This window comes from Rattus norvegicus, chromosome 13 (genome assembly GCF_021556685.1).
Source record: "Rattus norvegicus strain SHRSP/BbbUtx chromosome 13, alternate assembly SHRSP_T2T, whole genome shotgun sequence".
NCBI lineage: Eukaryota > Metazoa > Chordata > Mammalia > Rodentia > Muridae > Rattus > Rattus norvegicus.
Window position 1 is genome coordinate 46,450,195 of NC_141546.1, and position 23,055 is coordinate 46,473,249.

Genomic DNA, 23,055 nt, shown 5'->3' on the forward strand with positions numbered 1-23,055 from the left:
CCCTTCAAGGCCTCTGTATCAGCTCCTGCCTCCAGGTTCCTGTCCCATTTTGAGCTCTTGTTCTGACTTTCTTTGATGAACAGTGATATGGAAATGTCAGCCAAATAAACCCTTTCCTCTCCAACTTGCTTTTGGTCATGGTATTTTATCACAGCAATAGTAATCCTAAGACAGTGAAACGCTTGTCTAGTATGCACAAAGCCCTGGGTTCTGCCCCAACACAGCATAAATAAGGCTTACCTGTAATTTTAGCACTCAGAAGGTAGAGGCAGGAAGATCACTCATATAGGACTGCCTTTGGCTGCAGAGTTTGGGGCCACCTGGGTTATCTGAAATCCTGCCTCAAGAAAACAATCCTGGGCCAGGCATGGTGGTACACGTACTCACTCCAGCATTGGGAGGCAGAGGCAGGTGGACCTTTGTGAGTTTAAAGCCAGCCTAGTTTACGGAGTGAGTTTCAGGATATCTATAGCTATGTAGAGACTCTATCAAAAAAAAAAAAAAAAAAAAAAGAAAAGAAAAGAAAGAAAAAAGAATCATAAAGTTTTATTGGTACCGCAGTGGCCTTGTTATCTCTTAAAAGAGCACTTGCTACTGAGGCTGTCTTTTCTCAGTTCACGTTAGCTCTTGGGGGTTATCTGACAGTTTGAAGTCATAATCTTCCTCTTTCATCGTCTCCCTTTGCTACCACCACTATCTTGCAGCATACTTTTTTCTTTTTCCTTTCAGAACCTCAGTTATGTCTCCCTCTGAGGAACAGCTGGTGTGGGAAGGGAGTCTTCCTCTAGTCAGCCTCAGAGCCTCAGGAGATGGAAAGGCCTGTCAGTAGGCAGAAACTTGATTGTTAAGCTTCGTGAAAGTATTTTCTCTGTGATTCTTTAATGATACCTCAGCCATAATTTTTTTTTTAACTTTGCAGCCAGCATACTTTCTAAGCATAGCGTAAGATCTCTGCTTGGCATATCGTGCCTTCTGTAACTCTTTCAGAACTTCCCTCACATCAAATCAGACAGTTGCTGATACATAGTAGGTCATCAGTAACTGATTAAACACAGCCTTTGTTGCTAAGTAGCAATCTGGGTTTGTCACTTAGCTGTGTGACTGTGAAAATTGGGCTGTCCTGTGGGATTGACACTAAAATGAGACAAATTGTATGGAGAACCCAACAGTGTCTGGCACATAATAAACCACATCCTTCTTCCATTTGGGTGTATAAATTGGTGGTTTGGGGCTTTTCAGTTTTGTCTTTATTTTTTTCTTTTAAGACAGGGTTTCTCTGTGTAGCCCTGTGTAAACCAGGTTGTCCTCAGACTCACAGAGATCTACTGCTTCTGTGGAACACACACACACACACACACTCGGACACTTTAATTTTTTTGTTTTTTTGGTTTTTTTTTTGGAAAGAACAGAGTTCCTATTTTCTCAGTCATTTGTCTCTTCCCTGATAATCAGCCAAATATGGACTTTAACTTTTTTCAACCTGAAATCCTTGTGCCACCTAACTTCTCGTTATCCAGCTTTATTAGAGATAAACTTCTTCATAATTCATTATTATTTGCTTTTATAATAAAATTGAAGAAGAAAGTTGATTAAGAAAATAAATAGTAAGAGGCATATAAAAATTTAATTCCCATCTTTTTCTTTTCCTTCTGTTTTTCCTCATAAACGGTAGAATAAAGCTCCAGCCAGGTCCTGCTGAGATGAGCTTCTATCCATTCTGTGTGCTTCTGGGACAAAGCTCTGGGGTAGCCTCACATTAACCCGTTTCCTAGGAGGCACCTCATGGCCTCGAAACCATTTACTTGAAGCTCCCCTCTTGTAGACTATCTGTACCAACCAGAATCAATATATTGTGTACAAACGACAAGAGTGTGCAGTATTTTCTTCAGTATGAAATTAGCAGTCAAAAGCGGAGGGCAGGTAAGATGGCTCAGTGGTAAGATGGGGGAAAGTGAGCAAGCTGAAGACCTGAGTTTGCTCCCAGCACCCATGGTGGAAGCAGAGAACCAGTTCCCCAAGTTGTCCTCTGACCTCTATCTATGAGCAATGGCACATGGCCACCTGCACTCTCTCACACATCAGACAAACCATAATAATAAATAAGGCTAAGTTTTAAGAAAGTGGAAGTGAATTCAGTGTCAATCCTGAAAAATAATAAAACTTTTCAAGTGCCAATGAGAGGGAAAAGGAGGAAAATGGAGGTAAAGATAGGTAGGATTCTCTTCGTGACAGAGAGACCTTGAAGATCTGCCCTGTGGAGGACACCAGACAGGGTGGGCTTCTCCAGTCCTTCCCCAAGCCACACTGTGTAAGTGGCTCTGGGAGGTGGGACTATTACTAGATTAGCGTATGTTGTTTTCCAAACCCAAGTCACCTGCCACTTCTCAACTTCACCCTCAATATGCAATTGTTTGCTGGTTGAGTCACAGAATAATCACCTGTCTTAGTTAGGGTTTCTGTTGCTGTGATAAACACCATGACCAAAAGCAACTCGGGGAGGAAAGGGTGTATCTCAGTTCTCAGGTCACACTCTATCAGAGTGAAGTCAGGGCAGGGTCACCAGGCAGGAACCGGAAGGTAGGAGCCGAGCTGAGACCATGGGGAAGTGCTGCCCACTGGCTTGCTCCTCATGGCTTGCCCAGACTGGTGTCTTATAGCACCTAGGCCACCTGACAGGAGTGACACCACGCACAGTGGGCTGGGCCCCTCACATCAGTCACTAATATGAACATGCCTCACAGGCTTCCCTTCAGCCCCATCTTAAGGAGACATGTCTTCAAGTGTTGTCCCCTCCTCGTACATAACTCTAGCTTGTCTCAGGTTGACAAGAACAAACATCGTCCTTTATGTGACCGAGCTTTAGCGGTGTGCTGTGAGCAAGTGTTCCTTCCAAGAAGAAGAGGGATTTTTAGTATGCAGTCGGCCTTCTTCAGTGCTTGAGAGATGGCTGCTTTCATTTGCCACCATATGTGGAAGACAAAACCAAGAGCTGTGGTTCTGGTGTTGGAGAGTAACAAGCACCCTTCTTTTCATTTCTGTGGGGTCCATGACTTTGTGCAGAATGTATGTATGTACAGGAGAACTCTCCTATTGTGATTCAAGTGGAACTTAGGGGCTTCTATCATCCCCTGAGTTCCTTTCCTTGATTAAAGAGTAAAGGTTTTCTTATTGCTTCAAACAGCCGTTTCAGATAACTGTGTGTGAGCAAGGCATGTGTTTGTCAATTCACCACAGTTACGTATTATGTGCCTTCTAAGTTACAGGCCCTGTTCTGGGTGCTAGGAAGGTATATAACCTTCATGAAGTAGACAGTTGAGGTCACACTTTGGACACGGGACAGCTCTAGTTCACCCAACTCAGTATTAATTATTATTTTTTACTCTGCCTTGAGAGGCCAGCACTGGTTTCCCCTTTTCTTTACACCTGTAAGGTTAAGTCATCCCTTAACCTTAGTCATATTACAGAATCGCAAAGCACATTGCAGTCTAGGTTTATTGATCGTTGCTTGAGTGACAGCCTGCAGCTCCTTGTGGCTTCTGACACAACGTGTAGGAGAGCTGAGACCAGCTGCACAGTGACCTGACTGGGCATGGGAGAAGAGAGAACTATTTTTGTTTTCTGTCCAGTTTTGTTTAGTACAATGTATATTTACAAATATCCAGACATTGTAGTACTTTTAGCACTCAAGGCAGGAAGATTGAAAAGTTTGAGCCTACTTTGTGCTACCTAGTGAGTTGAAGGCCAGAGAGCATATGTGGAAATCTGCCTCAGAACAAAACACATCCCCTAAAAGGAAACAAAACACCTCCCCTAACATGAAACAACCAACACCACAAAACAACACCTCAGAGGTTTAGGAAGGAATATACAGTTTTTCTCAAAGGTGCCAGTCTATCATCACAAAACCTTTAATCTGCCAGGTGTGGTGGTGCATGCCTACAATTCCAGCACTTCAGATGTGAGGCAGGAGGATTGACACAAGTTTGCAGCCAACATGTAATATGTAGCAAGTTTTAGGCCACCTGTTTTAGTTAGAGTTTTACTGCTGTGAACAGACACCATGACCAAGACAACTCTTATAAGGACAACATTTAATTGGGGCTGGCTTACAGGTTCAGAGGTTCAGTCCATTATCATCAAGGTGGATACCAGGCAGGCATGGTGCAGGAGGAGCTGAGAGTTCCACATCTTCATCTGAAGGCTGCTAGCAGAATACTGGTTTCCAGGCAGCTAGGATGAGGGTCTTAAAGCCCATGCCCACAGTGGCACACTTCTTCTAACAAAGCCACACCTCCAAATAGTGCCACTCCTTGGGCCAAGCATATTTAAACCATCACCCCAGCCAAGGCTATATAGCAAGTCCTGAGAGTGAGCTCAGAGAATGTACTGTGTTAACTTTTAGAAAATGCTTCCCTAAAGTTGCTGACTCTCCAGCACATATAAGTCAGGGTAGCAAACGGTGTCTTGTACAGCAAGGTGGGAGTCAGACTAGTTTTCTAACCAGAACACATTCTCTGCCATTTAAGACACAGACACAGTCTGAAAGAAAGAAAGAAAGAAAGAAAGAAAGAAAGAAAGAAAGAAAGAAAGAAAGAAAGAAAGAAAGAGAAAGAAAGAAAGAAAGAGAAAGAAAGAAAGGGAAGAAAGAAAGAAAGAAGGAAAGAAAGAAGAAAGGAAGAAAGAAAGAAACCCTTACTCAAAATTTTTCTTTTCTTTTTTTTTTTTTTTTTGTTCTTTTTTTTTTTTTCGGAGCTGGGGACTGAACCCAGGACCTTGCGCTTCCTAGGTAAGCGCTCTACCACTGAGCTAAATCCCCAGCCCCCAAAAATTTTCTTATAATGAGTTTGTACCTATGAATAAATGAAGTCAGCTAACTGTTCTTCCCTTGTGGTCTCTTTCCTCTCTCTTCCTCCTTCCCTCCTCTCTTTGTTTTTTGAGACAGGGTTTTTCTGCATATCCTTCACTATCCTGGAACTCACTCTGTAGCCCAGGCTGGCCTTAAATTCACAGAGATCTACCTGCCTCTGCCACCTGGGTGCAGAGATTAAAGGCCTCTGCCCCCACTGCCTGGCTCTTTCTTTTCTCTTAAAGGATGGTGTTGGTCTTACATGTGGACTTGGCAGTTTTGACTAATGGTTTTGTAATACATAACGTGATCCTTTAAGGAAAACCTGAAATTTTGTCTTAGAAAAAAATTTTTTTTTAAAGATTTATTTATTTTATATATGTGAGTACACTGTCGCTGTCCTCACCAGAGGAGGGCATCAGATCCCATTACAGATGGTTGTGAGCCACCATGTGGTTGCTGGGAATTGAACTCAGAACCTCTGGAAGAGCAGTCAGTGCTCTTAACCTCTGAGCCATCTCTCCAGCCCTATCTTAGAAAATTTAACCAAATAAAATTCTTCTGAAAAATTAATTTGATGAGATATATCTTTTACTCATTCTTTGACAATTTCATAATGTAAACAATGTCTCTTCATTGTATCTATTCCTAATTCTCCCTCCCCTCTCACTCTTCCTATGCAGCTAACTGTCCACATCCCCACGTCATGCCTCCCCTTTTGTAACCCATTTAGACCCATCAGTGCTGCCTGTTGGAATGTTGCCTGGTCCTGGGCAGCTCACCATAGCTTGAGTGAGTTCATGAGTACACTGCCATGTCTTTTCCAGAAGATGGCGTTTCTCAGCATCCCTTCAGCATCCTCTGGCTCTTAAATTCTTTCTGTCCCCCTTTTCCACAATGTTTCCTGAGCCTTAATGTGTGTGGGGGCTTATATAGATGTCCAGGCACAACTTCACACAATGTACCCCTACACATTTGGGATGCAGTCACACTTCTCAGCACTTTGACCAGTAAGGAGTTACTTAGTTAATTGCTGGTCATTACAGAGGTGCTTGTCTGCTAAGACTGAGGTCTGCAGTTTGACAACATGATCAGTCACCAAGGCGGCAATAGTCATTTCTCTCCTAGAGTCTATGATCTCCCAGGGCTGGGCTTTTGTCAGGCTTATTGTGCCAGCTCTGAACTCCTTCAAGTGAAAATTTGTAAATAATCTTTGATTTTGAATTTTTGCCTTTTTCCTATAATAAACTTGATTGACATATCTTTTTACAGTATATCTGGGGGCTGGAATGTAGTTCAGTTGGTAGAGTGCTTGCCTATCACATAGGATCCCTGGGTTCACTCCTCACACTGCAGTGGGAAAGCATGGCAATCCATGCCTGTGTTGTAGCACTCAGGAGGCGGAAGCCGGAGGATCAGGAGTTCAAGACCGTCCTTGACAACGTAGCAAGTTTGAGGCCAGACTGGGATACATGAGACCCTGTCTCAAAGGTGGGAGAAGGTATATACTTAGAGGAGCTGATGTTTAAAATCAAAACAAACAAAAAACCCACTACACATAATTTATCTAGCTTATGATCCAGAGAGATTTCTCAGTGGGTGGGAAGCAAGCCTAAATTCAATTTTGGAGCCCATGTGACAAGCCAGATGGGCTAGCAAGCATTCATAATCCCAGCGCTCCCATAGTGAGTTGGGAGGCAGAGACAGAATTGAGCAGATCATTTAGTCTAGAGTATGCCGCACAGCATCAGAAACTAGAGATCTTACCTCAGGATAGTGAGGGAGAAACTAACTCCTGCAAAGCCCTCTGACCCCATCATACAAACATCCTGGTGTACTGGTATCCCCTCCCCCCAGTATCCTTAGGATTCTTTTTAGGTTTTTGTTTGTTTGGGTTTTTTTGGTTTTTTTTTTTTCTGCTGGTATTTTTGCAGTTGTGTGTTCCAATCTAAACCTTGAAATTTCTTATCTATTAGCATTTCTGAAAATGCTTCCCGAGGTGAACACTCTGATTCCAGCGTGAGTAAGTCAGGGTAGTAAGGGCTGTTCTGGACTGCAAGATGACAGCCAGGCACGTTTCCAGCTGGAACACATTCCCTGCTTTGGAGGCAGAGATGAAACAGGATTCCTCTTGGCCTGGGTTTGGGTAAGGAGTAGATGGGTTTATGTAGTTTGCTCAAATTCAAATGAAGAGAAGCTAAAAAGGCTCTTAGATTTCTTGGAGTTCAAGTGAATAACTAGATGAGCTTCTTGTGATTTACCTGGAAATAAAATTTAGTTCTTTGTTGGTAAGAAGGTGAGACCTTTGTGCTTTGCATAGAATGGAAAAGGTGAACAAAACAAAAATACAGCTCAAACTCATTGGTGGCACTAGAAGACGGTACTAGAGAAATAAACAGGCGAGCTTTCTGGGGCTTTCATATCTAGAGAAGGCTGTCAAAGGAGGAAAAGACTCAGGATTTCATGTTAAAATATATTTTGTTAAATATAGATACCTCAGGGGCAGGCAAGATGGCTTAGTGTGTGTGCCTCCAGACCTGACCACTTGACCTATAGTAAAATGAAGAACTCCTGTTAGTTGTCGTTTGATCCCATGAGCACACACACGGTAAAATGTAAACAGAAGAAAGTTGCTTCCAGGCCAGAATAGTCGTACAAGCCTGTAAACCAGGCACTTGGGAAGTAGGAGGATGATCAGGAGCTCAAGGCAAATCATTGTCCACATAGCAAGCAGAAACACAAACTTGTCTTAGGTTTCAAATAAATATGCAGTCTGGCAACTGTTAAGGACTTTAACCTGAGCAGATGTTGGATGGATTCTTTTAGAACTTTGTAGGATGAATTCTGTAGGGTGCCAGAACTAAACCAGCACACACACACACACACACACACACACACACACACACACACACACACACACACATTGAGGTGGCATACATGTGAGCATTCATGTTCACACATGTGCAGAAGCCAGAATGGGACTTTTGCTATAGCTCTTAACCTTATTGCCTTGAGACAGGGTCTGTCACTGAACTTGAAGTTCGCTGATCCAGGGGACTCTTGAGGCCACTACTGGATTTTTATGTAGACACTAGGGATTGGAATTCAGATACCACGCTTGTACAATAAGCACTCTTAAATAGTGATCCACATCCCCAGCCCCTAAGTGATCATATTGTTAATGGTATCACCACAATTTAACTTCTCTGAGCTTTTGAGATATCTGCAGAATCTTGGAATAGGACGGAAGTGTTGGATGACCTTGACTTTTAATTTGCAGATTGATTTCTTGGTTTGACAACATTTTATTGAGGACTGAGTTGTGTTAGACATTGGAATTCTAATAGTGAGTAAATATGGGCCCTGCCTTCAGAGGCAGGATGAACGGGGAACAGAATCTCTCTTCTTCCTCTCCTTTCCCCTCTGTTTCTTCCTCTCCTCATCATTTTTCCTTTTTACTTCTCTTTCCTTTCCCCCTTCTTCTCTTTCCCTTTTGAGACAGGGACTCTCTAAGTACTAGCCCAGGATGGCCCGGGTGGAACTCACTGTGTGTCCCAGGCCAGCCTAAAACTTTTGATCTCTCTCTGGCCCCCAAGTGCTAATACTACAGGCATGTACCCCCCATGCCCGTCTAAACAAGACGGGGCTTAAATAAGGCAACTATGAGTGTGTTGAATGTAGATAAGGAGAAATAGAGTACCAGCGATTCTGTGACAGGAAAGGCTGTAGGGTTTGACAGGTGCTTTACATGTGGACAGTGAAAGGAAGGTGGGAATGGAGGTGTGAGAGGAAGGCAAGAGGACGGGTATAGGATGACCCCCCTGCTGCTGGTCACCCTAAGAATCCATTTTCTTCCACTGTTTCCCTCCTTTTCATAGGCAAGTCAATAGGAATTTACGAGCATCAAAGGCAGGCAGGGATTCTTTTCATCTGAAATGGCTGAAGGGACTGTAATCCTTTCTACTGATTTTTTTTTTTTGATAGCTAGATGAATGCTTGCCTTTGTATGTCACTGAAGTGAGTATTAGGGACAGAGGTGGACAAGTGACTGGGGTGTGCTTAAGTCCAGTTGCTCCATTATGCATCTGGTCTCAATGTAGGTGAGAGGTAAGGAAGGCAAAGATGGGTTCTGACCGTGAAGTGCTGATTTGACTCCTTCTCCTTCTAGGAAGTGGACATTGTGGTGGCACCATGCCACAGCCACCGGCCTGCAGTAGATGTTCTGAGTGACTTGGCAAATGATTTCTTGCCTGTGATAACCTACGCACTTCACAAAGATGAACTCTCTGAACGGGATGAGCAAGAGCTTCAGGAAATTAGAAAGTATTTCTCGTTTCCTGTGTTCTTCTTCAAAGTACCTACACTGGAGATCATCCGCTCTTCCAGTGGGCGAGCAGACAGTGAACGATCACCACTGTCTGGGCAGCTAATGGACCTGGGCTACCTGAGCAGCAGTCACAGGAACTGCATGGCCTCTGACCAGGACTGCAGAGCTCAGAGCATGTTGGTGGAGCAAAGTGAGAAACTGAGGCAGCTGAGTACGTTTTCTCACCAGCTGCTACAGACCCGCCTCGTGGATGCAGCCAAGGCCCTGAATGCGGTGCACAGCCACTGCCTTGACATCTTTATTAACCAGGCTTTTGACATGCAGCGGGACCTGCAGATCACTCCCAAACGCCTAGAATATACTAGAAAAAAGGAGAATGAGTTGTATGAGTCATTGATGAATATCGCCAACCGAAAGCAAGAGGAAATGAAGGATATGATCGTTGAGACACTTAACACCATGAAAGAGGAGCTTCTGGATGATGCTGCCAACATGGAGTTCAAAGGTAGGCGCTAGCGAGCTTCTGGAGTGCTGGGATGAGAGCTCGCTGGCTCTCTGGGTTAGAAGTTGACAATTATGTGACGGGAGGTGTTTCTTTTCTGGTCCAATCTATTTGGAGTTCTGTAGGCTTCTTGTATAAAAAAAAAAAAAAAAAAAAAGAAGTTGAATGTACTGATTCTTCGGGTCCGGTAAGAGGGCATCTTCAGTCACTTAGATGAGGTGGCCTCTTTCACTTTCATAGATCTTAAGATTCACTTTTCTTCCTTCCTGGACCATTAGTTTAGCTTTTGGTAAATTCATCCCTCAGGCTGTCCACACTTCACTGCCTGACTGTATCCCTGCTTTCAGAGAAGAGCAGTTGGACTTTTTTACCTTTGCTCTGTCAGCATAGCCCAGGGTGCCTCACTGTGTTACTTTTGTCCCATGGTCTTATTTTTATCTTCTGGCTGCTCCTGAACCCAAAGCATGGTTAACTTTCTTGGCAATCTCATTCATCACAGATGACTCCTAACACAGCTGGGGAAGCCATTAGTTGGGGCTGTCGGCCTCTGACATTACCATGCTGCTGGCTTTTACTCTAAGGACTGTTGGACTCTCCGTGCTTGAGTTCTACTTTACAGTAACTAAAAGGACACTTCGGACTTTCAGTCATGAGAACACATGCGCATCATCTCAGGGTGCTCACAGCTATGATAGACCTTTAACTTTGTCAGCGCTGTATTTAAGGGTCAGAGCATAGGAAGGTTGAGAATCTTTGTTCTTAGGTACTGTGCCCCTTCTTCCTAGGACCCAACTTCTAAGCCTCAGCTGATCCTTTATTGTCTTCTCGGTGGGATTTCCTTGTTTAACAATAGCTGCCAAGTACCCATGAGTCCTCTACAATGTTATATCTGCCCATACTTTTGTTTTCTGTACAGTTTTTGAGACAGGATTTCATTGTATAACCCAGGCTGGCTTTGAATTTACAATCTACCAGACACTCCCGGCTCTAGTCTGACTTCTCTAGGCTCTAAAGCATGTTGACCTAATCAGTCTACCCGACTTGTTTCCTTTCTGTCTCTGCTTCATCTTGTTGGCTTCCTGTTCTATAACTAGCACTGAGTACCTCAGTCAGTCTGGTATCAGAGCTTCCAAAGTCTATTTCAACTTTGCCAACCGTGTTTTCCATTCTTCATCTTCCTGCAGTTTTTGTTTTTTGTGGGTTTTGTTTTGTTTGAGAGAGGGTTTCTTTTTGAGTAGCCCTGGCTGTCCTGGAGCTTCCTCTGTAGACCGACTAGCCTCAGACTCACAGAGATTCACCTGCCTCTGCCTCCTCAGTGCTGGAATTAGAGTAAAGATATGTACCACCCCCACCCAGCATCATTACCCAGTAGTTTTAATTGGCTTGGTCTTAACTGTCCTTCATACACTCCCCATTTTTTCTTTGTATGAGTCATGCCTCAAATCTGAAATACCTTTTATTTTTCTGTGAATTTTTCCAAATCCTACCTACCCTCCAACTGCCACTTTTGGTTAAGTGCTGCCATCTGTCAGCTGTACTCATCGATATCCTTCCAGGCCTCCCCCCCATACACACATTTTACCTGTAACCCTGTCACTTCTCACTTTCCTTTAGTGTCTGTCGTGCTCTGAAATGCCGGAGTTGAAGACTATGAACTTGGGGTTATTCATCATTTTATACCTTACAGCAAAACCCCGAAGACTCTCCCTCCATCTTCCTGCCTCTTCCCTCTCTTCTCTCCCTTCTTAGTAAAAATGAATGGAAACCTCTTCAGTGGCTGAGAAATGCTCATTACTTGGAAGTTCTAGGAAGTCCTCTCACATGTCGCTGAGCACCCTAGAGCGTCTGTGCCGGCATCGTACATGACAGGCAGGCTCAGGTAGACAGTGCAAGGTTGGATTGTCCTGTGGCAGGTGAACCACGTTTAGAGCCTTTGCTACGATGTTTAGCTTAAACAGACCAGGGAGTGACCGGAGCAAGCAGATGGAATGTCTGACTGCTGCTACCCTGCAGGTTTGTGGATCTACACACTTAGATAGCTGTGTATTAGGTGCAGTTTAATGTCTGACTCTTGTCATGTTCGCAGTCCTTTTGGCACACCTTTGAAGCAATAATTGATTTAAAAGAGAACTTGCACATAATCTGGTAGAACCAGATTTCTATTATTATTTGTCTTTGTAAATAAAGGCTGGGTAACATACTTTAGAAATATCTATGTTTTAATCTAGGTGTGGTGGCATATGCCCGCATTCCCAGCTCTCAGGGGACAGAGACAGAAGAATCGTAAGTGTGAGGTCAGCCTGGGCTATGTAGGGAGTTACATATCAAAAAACTTCTTTTCCCGTTTTATAGTAGTGGGAATTGAGCTTAGGACTTGTGCATGCTAGGCAAGCCCCCTACCATTAAGCTGCATCCCTCCCCCCAAATAAGGTAAAAGCATATATATGCTCCTTAATTCAAACACATGAAAGTGCTGTTTCTTTCTTTCTTTTTTTTTTCTTTTCTTTTCTTTTCTTTTCTTTTTTTCGGAGCTGGGGACCGAACCCAGGACCTTGAGCTTGCTAGGTAAGCGCTCTACCACTGAGCTAAATCCCCAACCCTGAAAGTGCTGTTTCTTAAATATCTAGTTCTTCTCTGGAGGTTCCTTTGCATTTCCCCTTTCCGCTTTTCTAATGTTTTGCTCAGAGAGCCTTTTGCAAATGTGCATTAAATCTGTCTCCTAATGGACAAACCTTGAATCACTTTCAGCCTGTTGATACATATGTAAATCTTTCGTGATTTTCTTTTTGTTGTTACAAATGACTGAATTGGTACCATTGTGCACACAGTCTGATATTTTTGAGGTCAGAGTTCTAGAAAAAGAATTTCCAGAGGCATAGCTATTCAGAGAGTGTACACAGTTGTCATTGTTGGTTGGTTTAATATGCCAGCAGTGTGAAATTTAGCAAAGATCCTAGATCTGAAACCAGTGAGGCTTGTGCTTAAATTCTAGCTGTATTGCTTCCTGACTGCACACCTTCTCTCCCAGTGTCCACTTTGTCTTATCCCCCAAGGCTGTTCCTGGTGTATAGACTAGATCCATTAACAGCCACTATAAAGGTATCATAAAGATGAAGTTACTTTTCTATGTAATGCTTACTAGTATGCCTTTCAAGTAGTTTCCACTCAAGGGATGGCGTTCTTCCCCTCCCGTAACTGTGACCTGAAAGCTAAGATCAACAGACTTGTTTTAGACGTAACTGCCCTTTTTCAAGACCTTATTTAACTTAAGTAGCTGGGCACTGCCTGGCCCTTGACCATCCTAAGATTCAGAATTTGGCAACCAACCATGTCTTTTGATAGCCACCATCATGGTGGGTCACTGGTCACTGGCGATGACTTGGGAGGTGCCCTTACTTAGTATGTCTGCCCCTTTCTTTCCTAGCTAACTAGCATAGTCTCTTCCTCTGTAGATGTCATTGTCCCTGAGAATGGAGAGACAGTTGGGACCAGAGAGATCAAATCCTGCATCCGACAGATCCAGGAGCTCATCATCTCCAGACTTAACCAGGCAGTGGCCAACAAGCTCATCAGCTCTGTGGATTACCTACGGGAAAGCTTCGTGGGGACCCTGGAGCGGTGTCTACAGAGCCTTGAAAAGTCACAGGATGTCTCAGTGCACATTACCAGCAATTATCTCAAACAGGTGTGAGAAGAGTGGTTGTTATGATGCTGTAACACAGGTAACATCTGGGACAATTCATAGACAACCCCAACTTCAAATTAGCCAAGGATTTCCCTTTGAGACAGTCTAGTTATAATGAGTTGTAAACTTATAGGAGATACAAATGAATAGGAAGTAAAAGAACCTATTTAGTACAAAATGGGGGTGATGAACTTGAGTGTATATACATATGCGTGTGTGGTGTGTGTATTGTTCATTTACATACATACATATGTGTAACACACACATATATATTAAATATATAATAAATGTGGAAACACTTGGACTGTATTGCAATTCTTTGGGCAGGCAGAAGGAAGGAATGGGGCACATGGTAGCCAAGACTAGGCTGCCCTTGAACTTGCTGTTTTATTCAAGGCTGGACTTGAACTAATTCTCCTGCTTCCACCTCTGAAGTGATGTAATTACTGGCATGTGCTGTGTCCAGTTAGATTGTGGATCTTTGTTTTTTGAGACAGGGTCTCACTCTGTAGACCTGGCTGGCTAGAAACTTGCTATAGAGATCAGGCTGGCCTCAGCATGCAGGAGTAAAGGTGTGCACAGCCACACCCAGCTTGGACTCGCTCTTGAAGTTGTTCAGAGACGGCTGTCTGCATACGCCCCTTCATGTGTTCTCTTCCAGATCTTAAATGCCGCTTACCATGTTGAAGTCACTTTTCACTCGGGGTCCTCAGTTACACGGATGCTTTGGGAACAAATCAAGCAGGTGAGTGTCCCCAGAGGAGTCACTCCAGTTCACGCGTGGCTCCCTTACAGTGCAGACTCGCCAACAGAACAGACTCTTAGAACAGGCTGTTAAAGCAGGGTGGCCCTCTTCCTGGTGTGTCTCTCTGACAATGCTGTCATATGCCTCGTCTTAATTACTACTAACGTTCCTTTAGCTCTTTAAAAAGCCATACATTTATATAATACTTGGTGAAGCCACAAAATTCCACATTATTAGGTTTCTTTATCTGTCTTATATTCAGCCTAAATGTTTCCTCAAAACTAGGTATTGTTGGGGCTGGGGATGTAGCTTGGGTGTAGATGGTTTACCTCACGTATGCAAGGCCATAGGTTTGATTCCCCAGAACCACAAAAGTGAACAAACAAACACTGAGTCAATGATAGTGGCACATGCAGCCTTTAAACCCAGCATTGGGGAGGCAGAGACAGGCAGATCTCTGTGAATTCAAGGCCAGCCTGGTCTACATAGAGAGCTCCAGGACAGCCAGGGCGATGCAGAGAGACACCCTGTTTGAAACAAAACAAACACACACAGAGAACTAAACATTGCTGTTAGGGGCCAAGAGTGTGGGTCCTGCCCTGCCCTGTCCCTGAGGATAATACACTGAGGGCTGTGAGCTCTTAGACCAGGCTTACTGCCCTTTGTGCCTGCCTCTGCCTGAACCCTGGGTCTGAGGTAGGCAGCATTAGAGTTGAGATTGGATTTCATAGACTCCTGAGTTTAGAGCCGCTCTGGTGAGAGAGAACTCAGAGAAGGAAGGGCATTGTCGGAGTTGCCTGGGAGCTTCTTCTCCTTCCTTCAATGATCACACTGTCCTCATCTTGGCAGATCATCCAGCGTATCACATGGGTGAATCCACCCACCATCACCCTAGAGTGGAAGAGGAAGGTGGCCCAGGAAGCCATCGACAGCCTCAGTGCCTCCAAACTGGCCAAGAGCATTTGCAGCCAGTTCCGTACTCGGCTCAATAGTTCGCACGAGGCTTTTGCGGCCTCCTTGAGGCAGGTGCGTATGCAGGAAAAGAGTCTCCTCTAGAGAAAAATGGTGTGCTCTCTGTCATCCTTGTAGTTTTAAAAATTACTTCTTTACTCTGTTAAAGAATAATTTGTTACAGTAAGTTTCATCAACATATTTGGATGTGGATCTTTTTCTAACTCTAGGAAAGTTAGAGGGAGGGCAGTTAATTTTTGTCCATATAACTGAGTGAGAAAGGAGTATGGAGGAGTGCAACTTTATATACGTTTATACAGTAGTTTAAGAGTGAATGAGAAGAATGACTTGCTAACTCTACTCTAGTTCACAGTTACGGGCCCCATATTTGTGTAGGGGAGAGGGAGGGAGGGAGGGAGGGGGGGAGAGAGAGAGAGAGAGAGAGAGAGAGAGAATATAAATATGTGTGTTAGGCATCTCATAGGAACATGACTATCGATGACTCACTGTCATTGTCCTAAGCATGTCATGTCCATGTGCTCAGCTCTCAGAGATCCTATTATTTCTGTGTAACAGATGAGGGGCTGAGGTGAGGGACGGGAGAAGTCTTAGCGTTGTCTTTTTCTGCTTCCCTCCTAGCTGGAAGCTGGCCATTCAGGCCGTCTGGAGAAAACTGAAGATCTGTGGCTTAAGGTTCGAAAAGACCACGCCCCCCGTCTGGCCCGCCTTTCACTAGAGAGCCGGTCTTTACAGGACGTCTTGCTTCACCGTGAGTCCTGGCTTCTTTAAAGTAGATTGGAAGTTCAGCATCCTCTGGCATTTTTATGCCTGGCCTCCAAGAATCGCAGTGTCAGGCTACTACTTCCTCGCACAGCTCCCTCAGCACTTAGTGATGTCTGTGAGTCCTGCTTGGTGCTGCTTCTGTAACGTGAACAGCACGATCACAGTTTATCCCACGTCATGCAACTCAGAATACACTTGAATTCTTCCCAGTGCATGACTGCAGGGTTACAACTCTGGCCTCTTGACAGGGCTGCATCTAAGAATTTAAAGAGAATGCTTTAAGTCCCTATTCCACCGTTCTTTCTATCTTATAGGTAAACCTAAATTAGGACAGGAACTAGGCCGGGGCCAATATGGTGTGGTGTACCTGTGTGACAACTGGGGGGGACACTTCCCTTGTGCCCTCAAGTCAGTTGTTCCTCCAGACGAGAAGCACTGGAACGACCTGGCGTTGGAGTTTCACTACATGAGGTAGGCCTTGGTTTCATTAACCTCTCTGGGGAAGACCCAGAGAGGCTGAAAGCCTGGGACAGGTTTCCTACACAAGCTGCAGCGTCCTGTCCCTCCAGATGCACATTCCAAAATGTTCTAACTAACTAGTGATTTGGCCCAGACATGCTATCTTTCCTTAGTCTTTTCCCATCATGATTCTCAATTTTTGGTGCTGTTATCTTTCTTAGTCACTAAGGACTGTCAGTATTGATAGTCCGTGGGCTTTTGGCTTTAATGGAGAAGCAGTTCTCCTTTCCTTCTGTCTGGAGTTGGACTAAGTGTGGCCCTGAGATTCTTTCTTTCTGCATCCTCGTATCTCACACAGAATCAGAGCCCAAGCGTAGTTTCCAAAACCTCTTTTTCTCATAGGTCTTTGCCAAAGCATGAGCGGCTGGTAGATCTCCATGGCTCAGTCATTGACTACAACTACGGTGGCGGCTCCAGCGTTGCTGTGTTGCTGATTATGGAGCGGCTGCACCGGGACCTCTACACAGGGCTGAAGGTGACTGAGGTGACGGGGTTGAGGGCAAGCTGGAACCAGGCTCAACCCTTCCTTCCTGGACTTCGTCCTTTCCTGTTTATTCAGAACTTCTCACTTACTTAGAAATTGGAGTAACTGGGCTTTACTGAATTAATTATGTATATATATGTATATATATTATATATATAATATATATACATATATATATATATTATACACATATATAATAAATCTGGAGAGATCCTATACCCACATAAACGTACTTACATCATCCATAACACAACATGCACAACATTTAAAGATTTTAAAGGAATTCAGATGGAATTAGTTGTAAATACTCAGAGGCTCTGCATTCTAACAATCTAACACAAGTCCCCGTAAGACTTAAAGTGAAATCATTTATATGGGACCGGAGATGTAGCTTAGTGATAAAAATAACTTGCTTAGGGGTTGGGGATTTGGCTCAGTGGTAGAGCACTTGCCTAGGAAGCGCAAGGTCCTGGGTTCGGTCCCCAGCCCTGAAAAAAAAGAACTTGCTTGGCATGTGTGGTCTTGAGTTAAGACCCCATAGCCCCCATAGACACAGGGAGAAAGGGAGGGGCGGGGGAGGAGGAGAGGGAGAGGTGTGCAGTAGGGGCAGGCACAAAAGTCAGTTATTAGATCTTGTTATGTGGTCTTGACTTTTAAAAATAAATTGGGGTGTGCCACTGAAGAATTTTGTTTGAGGAAAGGTGAAACTCTCAATTGACTACTGAGTTTAAGCTGTCATCTAAAAAAAATCACCAACAGGGAGTTAGGTTTCTCTTGTCTGTCCCCTGCATTGGATCTGAGTAGGAAGAGAGTGAGGCTGACCTCAGAGTGCCTGGCCTCCCCAGTATGAGCATACGTGGAGACTTTCAGAAGTAAGGTAGAGAAAACTTAGAAATGTTTCAGGAGTCACAAGAATTAGTGACATGAAAAAGAGATTCCAAGTAGTTCCCTCTTTACCTCAGGAACACACCAGAGGTTTTCTGTAAGTGGACTAGAAAATACCATTTGAGTTTTGGGGAGAAATTGATAGGGCATTTTTCAGAACCCCAAAGACCCTTGAGTAATCAGAATGACTTTGGAATTGGAACCCATAAACTCGAACCTGGCTAACCAAGCCTATAAAAGCAGTGATTGCAAATCCCTCACAAGGCTGGGCTAGAGTCGCTCTGATGCTGGGAGTGAGGTGCTGTTAGTCCTCAGACCTCTTCTGCTTGAGTCTGGGTGTGGTCCTGCTGACCACTGCAGCCTGCCAAAGGCTTCCTTCTGCTTTGTGTCCTGTGTAGCGTGTTCTTCCCTGCACCTCCCACTCACTGTTCTCCCCTCTGGTGCCACCATAAGTCATGTAGTTGGTCACAATTGGACATCTCTGTTGGGATCCGGAGCTGGGCTCTGTTTTTTTTTTTTTTTTTTTTTTTTTTTTTGTTCTTTTTTTTCGGAGCTGGGGACCGAACCCAGGGCCTTGCGCTTCCTAGGTAAGCGCTCTACCACTGAGCTAAATCCCCAGCCCCCGGAGCTGGGCTCTTATGACACCTAGGCACTCTTGTCTTTTCAGGCTGGGCTTTCCCTGGAGACACGTTTGCAAATAGCTCTGGACGTGGTGGAGGGAATCCGCTTTCTGCACAGCCAGGGGCTTGTTCATCGGGATATCAAACTGAAAAATGTGCTGGTAAGATAGAGCTGTAGAGAGGAGGCTCCCTGGAGGGTTTGTGGAAAAGCACTTTGATTCTATGAAATGTCTACATGGAAAGTAGGAGAGTTAACACCATGGTGAGTGCATGGAGCTCTGGACTTAAGGACCAATTTCAATAGACTAGTGTCAAATACTTTTCCCTCCACTGTTGAGAAATTCTAACTTCACGGAAAGGTTAAGGGTGGCACATTGTATCCTATGTTCCTGCAAGGGTGCCCACTCAGTCATATTTTCTATTTATTTTCATGCATCATATGAAGTTAAATATGTCAGTGAGTGTCTCCTAAGAAAAGAAGTCTCCTATGTAATGAGAATGCCACTGCCACACTCAAGAAGGCTGACACTGATACAGTAGTGTTATCAACATATATTCTGTTGAGAGCTGACATGCATAAATGCACCTTACAAAGTCACATCACATCAATCATAAATCATTGTTTGACAGAGATGTCTTGAAAACATCTATTAGGGTCAGTGACATGGCTCAACTATGATAACGTAACAGGCTCTGGTACCTGTTATTACACAGCAGAAGGAGAGAACAGACTTCTACAAGTTGCCCTCTGACCTATAAACACACACAAAGGAAATAAATAAAACGAATAATTTAGGAAAAAAATACCTCCCAATATCACATGGTAACACTCCATGAAATTACAGTTTGGGGAAGAGAAAGATAGCCTGGAAATTGTAGATAGAAAGATAATAGACCATCAGGAACCAGAAGGGACATATTTATTCTCTAGGATCCACTTTTGCATGTTTGTTTTTGTATCACTCTTGTTCTTTCTACTGTATTAGGGTAGAGCCAAGGTCTTATATGCTGGTCCAGGTCTCCCACACCATAACCCTTTATTATCACTCTAAGTATTAAAGAATTGCTTTGGCTGATGAAGAGGGAAATCAGGTTGCCATCATGTTTTCCTCATTTTACCTTCATTACTCATTCTTCCAAGATTATAGTGATCCCAGTATATGTCAGGGATATAAAGAAAAAATATGGGGAAGAGGACAGTAAGAGGAGAGATTCTTGGCTGGTGAGGTTGGAGGCAGGACTTTCTAAGTATTGCTTTGAGGCTGGGTATGCAGACAAAAGGTGACTCTGATCTGCTTTTTTGGCAGCTGGACAAACAAAACCGTGCCAAGATCACTGACTTAGGATTCTGCAAACCAGAAGCTATGATGTCAGGCAGCATTGTGGGAACACCGATTCATATGGCCCCTGAACTTTTCACAGGTAAAGTTAGAGGGCAAAGAGTGGATTTAGGCAGATTCCAGAAGTCTGACGTGGAATGCTTTCCCTCAGGGTAAAAAATGAGTTCAAGTACTGCTGGCAAGTCTGACAACGAAGAAGCCAGAACAGAGGGAGATTAAAGAGGGAAGGAAGAAAGGAAGGAAGGAAGAAAGGAAGGAAGGAAGAAGGGAGGGAAGGAGGAAAGAAAGAAAAAGGTGTGAACGTGATGGGAGTTAGCAAGTAGTCTTTGGATGTTTCTGGGTCATTAACACTCCATCTGCCATACTTAGCACTTACTTAATCACAAAGTATTGGTTGAATAACTTCTAAATGATGGAACCTGTCATTAAAGAACCTATCAACATGGCGGTATATCAAGAGGTAAGATAATTTGGAAGAGCTGTAAGGCAGCACTAAATGATAAATTACAGGTGTTATGTTCTGTTGATGCAGAGTGAAAGAAAAATTAAGGTTGAAATGCTGGATGGATGAAGTGAGATTTGGGGTAACACTTGAGGCCTATCTGAAAAGATTGGTAGTGGAAAGGGAACTCAGGTTTAAATATGCACTCTGCAGTAGGCAGGATGGTTCATTTCTGGTGATCCTGTCTTAACTGTAGCTGGTCTTTGCTACTTTGTGGGTTCTCTGTTATCCCATCCCCTTATCCCCCTGGTTTCACTCCTATCTCTAGGTAAGAGTGAAAGGAGGAGAGAGGAGAGAGAGAGAGAGAGAGAGAGAGAGAGAGAGAGAGAGAGAGAGATCCTTGAGTCTAAGTTCTTTCCTTTTGTTTATTTGAGCTCTATTACTAATAAACTCAACCAACCCCCGTGAACAGCCAACAGCCACCGACCCTGCCTCTCAGGGGCCCTGGCATTTATAGACCCTCTGTAAAATTCCCAAGATTCCAAACACCACACAGTTGCTGAAACGATCTGCAGCTGGCAAAATCATGCCTCTGTTAGAGCATGAGGCAAATCACAGTCAGCTGCTTCCAACAGTACAAAGCAGCTCCATATCCATAACCTGGGATCAAAATGAAAGTACAATCTTAAAATATTTGTATTTGGTTTTTTTTTTTAAATTCTTGGACTGGAAAGATGGCTCAGTGGTTAAGAGCACTGGCTGCTCTTCCAGAAGTCCTGAGTTCAAATCCCAGCAACCACATGGGCTCATAAACATCTGTAAAGCAGGCATACATGCAGAGAGAACATTCATACATAAAATAAATAAATCTTTAAAAAAATCAAATATCAAAATTCCAGAATTCTCAGTATACTTGATTTGTATAGCAATCCTGATTGTGTTATATTTTTAAGTCAGATTAGTAGATAAAATTGAGGCCAGATTGATGAAGCAATTGGCCCCCAAAACACTGAAGTAGAAGGAAGTGGACGTGTAATTTGGACATAAACCTTCCTTTCTCTACTGTCCAACCATATCTCATGAGAACAGAAATATCTGAACCCTGAAGAAGGGGAAATACTAAGGAAAACTGGAAAACAGCAAATAGTGAACGATAAGGCCAGAGAGATCCAGACATTGAAAACCTTGTGGAGGGTTAGGGTTCCTGTGCAAGTAAGGAGGTGCCGAGCTTTTAAACATGGGAGAGTGGCAGGGTCATGTGCCTGGACCAGCTTTGAAGCCATTGGTAGAGGGGGCACGAGGAGAAGAATCAGTGAAGTGGCTGATGAAGCAAAGGTTTGTACACAGCTGACAGACAGGGCTACAGATTTGAGATGTATTGGGAGACAGTAGGAAAGCTTTTTGCACTGTCTTGATGTGGGTGTTGAACAGAGAAGCATGGCTGGCATGGCTGAAGAGTGAAGAGGGGAGAGATGGCCTTGTGCCAAGGAACGCGGGAGGAAGCCACAGGTCACTAGCGTTCACATGAGGAAGAACTTGCAATGCATTTCAATTGCTGTGGGTTTTTTAGGTTTATTTTATTTATGTGTATTAATATTTTATCTGCATGTATGTGTGTGTACCACAAGTGTGCATAGTGCCCAAGGTCAGAATTGGGTATTGAGTCCCCTGTAGCTAGAGTTGCCAGTGTTTGTGAACCATGTGGATACTGGGAATCAAACCCTGGTCCTCTGTAAGAGCTCCAGGTGCTCTAATCCACTGAGCCATCATCTCTCCAGCCCGTGAATTTCATTCATTTCATAGAGCTGTCACCTGTCTCTTCATCGTTCGATAAGCAGAGAGTAGGGATGAGTACACAGCTGCTGTCCAACCCTCATTAGAGTAGATTAGGAGAGCTGTTTTCTTTTTCTAAGTTTACTTTGTTCTGGTTGCTTATTTAAATTCCTCTTACTGAATCTACCCTACTGCTGTCAGAATAATATTTCTACGATATGTTGTTCTCCTTTCTATACCCCTGCTAAGACCTGCTGCCCAACAACTCTAGACTCTTCTCTGCCTTTAAGATCTTTGTATGAGAGATGGGATCTTCCTGTGGGTCTTAGACTGGCCTTAGATGATCCTCTGCCTCAGCCCTTGAGTGCGGGGTTACAGGTGTGCACTCAGCCCTTGAGTGTGGGGTTACAGGTGTGCACTCAGCCCTTGAGTGTGGGGTTACAGGTGTGCACTCAGCCCTTGAGTGCTGGGTTACAGGTGTGCACTCAGCCCTTGAGTGCTGGGTTACAGGTGTGCACTCAGCCCTTGAGTGCTGGGTTACAGGTGTGCACTCAGCCCTTGAGTGTGGGGTTACAGGTGTGCACTCAGCCCTTGAGTGTGGGGTTACAGGTGTGCACTCAGCCCTTGAGTGCTGGGTTACAGGTGTGCACTCAGCCCTTGAGTGCTGGGTTACAGGTGTGCACTCAGCCCTTGAGTGCTGGGTTACAGGTGTGCACTCAGCCCTTGAGTGTGGGGTTACAGGTGTGCACTCAGCCCTTGAGTGTGGGGTTACAGGTGTGCACTCAGCCCTTGAGTGTGGGGTTACAGGTGTGCACTCAGCCCTTGAGTGCTGGGTTACAGGTGTGGACTCAGCCCTTGAGTGTGGGGTTACAGGTGTGCACTCAGCCCTTGGGTGCGGGGTGACAGGTGTGCACTCAGCCCTTGAGTGTGGGGTTACAGGTGTGCATTCAGCCCTTGAGTGCTGGGTTACAGGTGTGCACTCAGCCCTTGAGTGCTGGGTTACAGGTGTGCACTCAGCCCTTGAGTGTGGGGTTACAGGTGTGGACTCAGCCCTTGAGTGTGGGGTTACAGGTGTGGACTCAGCCCTTGAGTGTGGGGTTACAGGTGTGCACTCAGCCCTTGAGTGCGGAGTTACAGGTGTGCACTCAGCCCT

General features: G+C 44.3%; 1 protein-coding gene across 2 annotated transcripts in view; it reads left to right on the forward strand.

Annotated features, from left to right (window-relative positions):
- Positions 1-23,055, forward strand: part of Dstyk (dual serine/threonine and tyrosine protein kinase) — a 48,014-nt gene that overhangs the window by 20,576 nt on the left and 4,383 nt on the right. For both annotated transcript variants that reach the window (NM_199463.2, XM_087580726.1), the window contains 9 exon segments: positions 9,015-9,678; positions 13,128-13,360; positions 14,022-14,105; positions 14,955-15,131; positions 15,696-15,825; positions 16,154-16,310; positions 16,701-16,833; positions 18,395-18,508; positions 19,655-19,769. In NM_199463.2, the coding sequence (NP_955750.1) occupies positions 9,015-9,678; positions 13,128-13,360; positions 14,022-14,105; positions 14,955-15,131; positions 15,696-15,825; positions 16,154-16,310; positions 16,701-16,833; positions 18,395-18,508; positions 19,655-19,769 (1,807 nt within the window).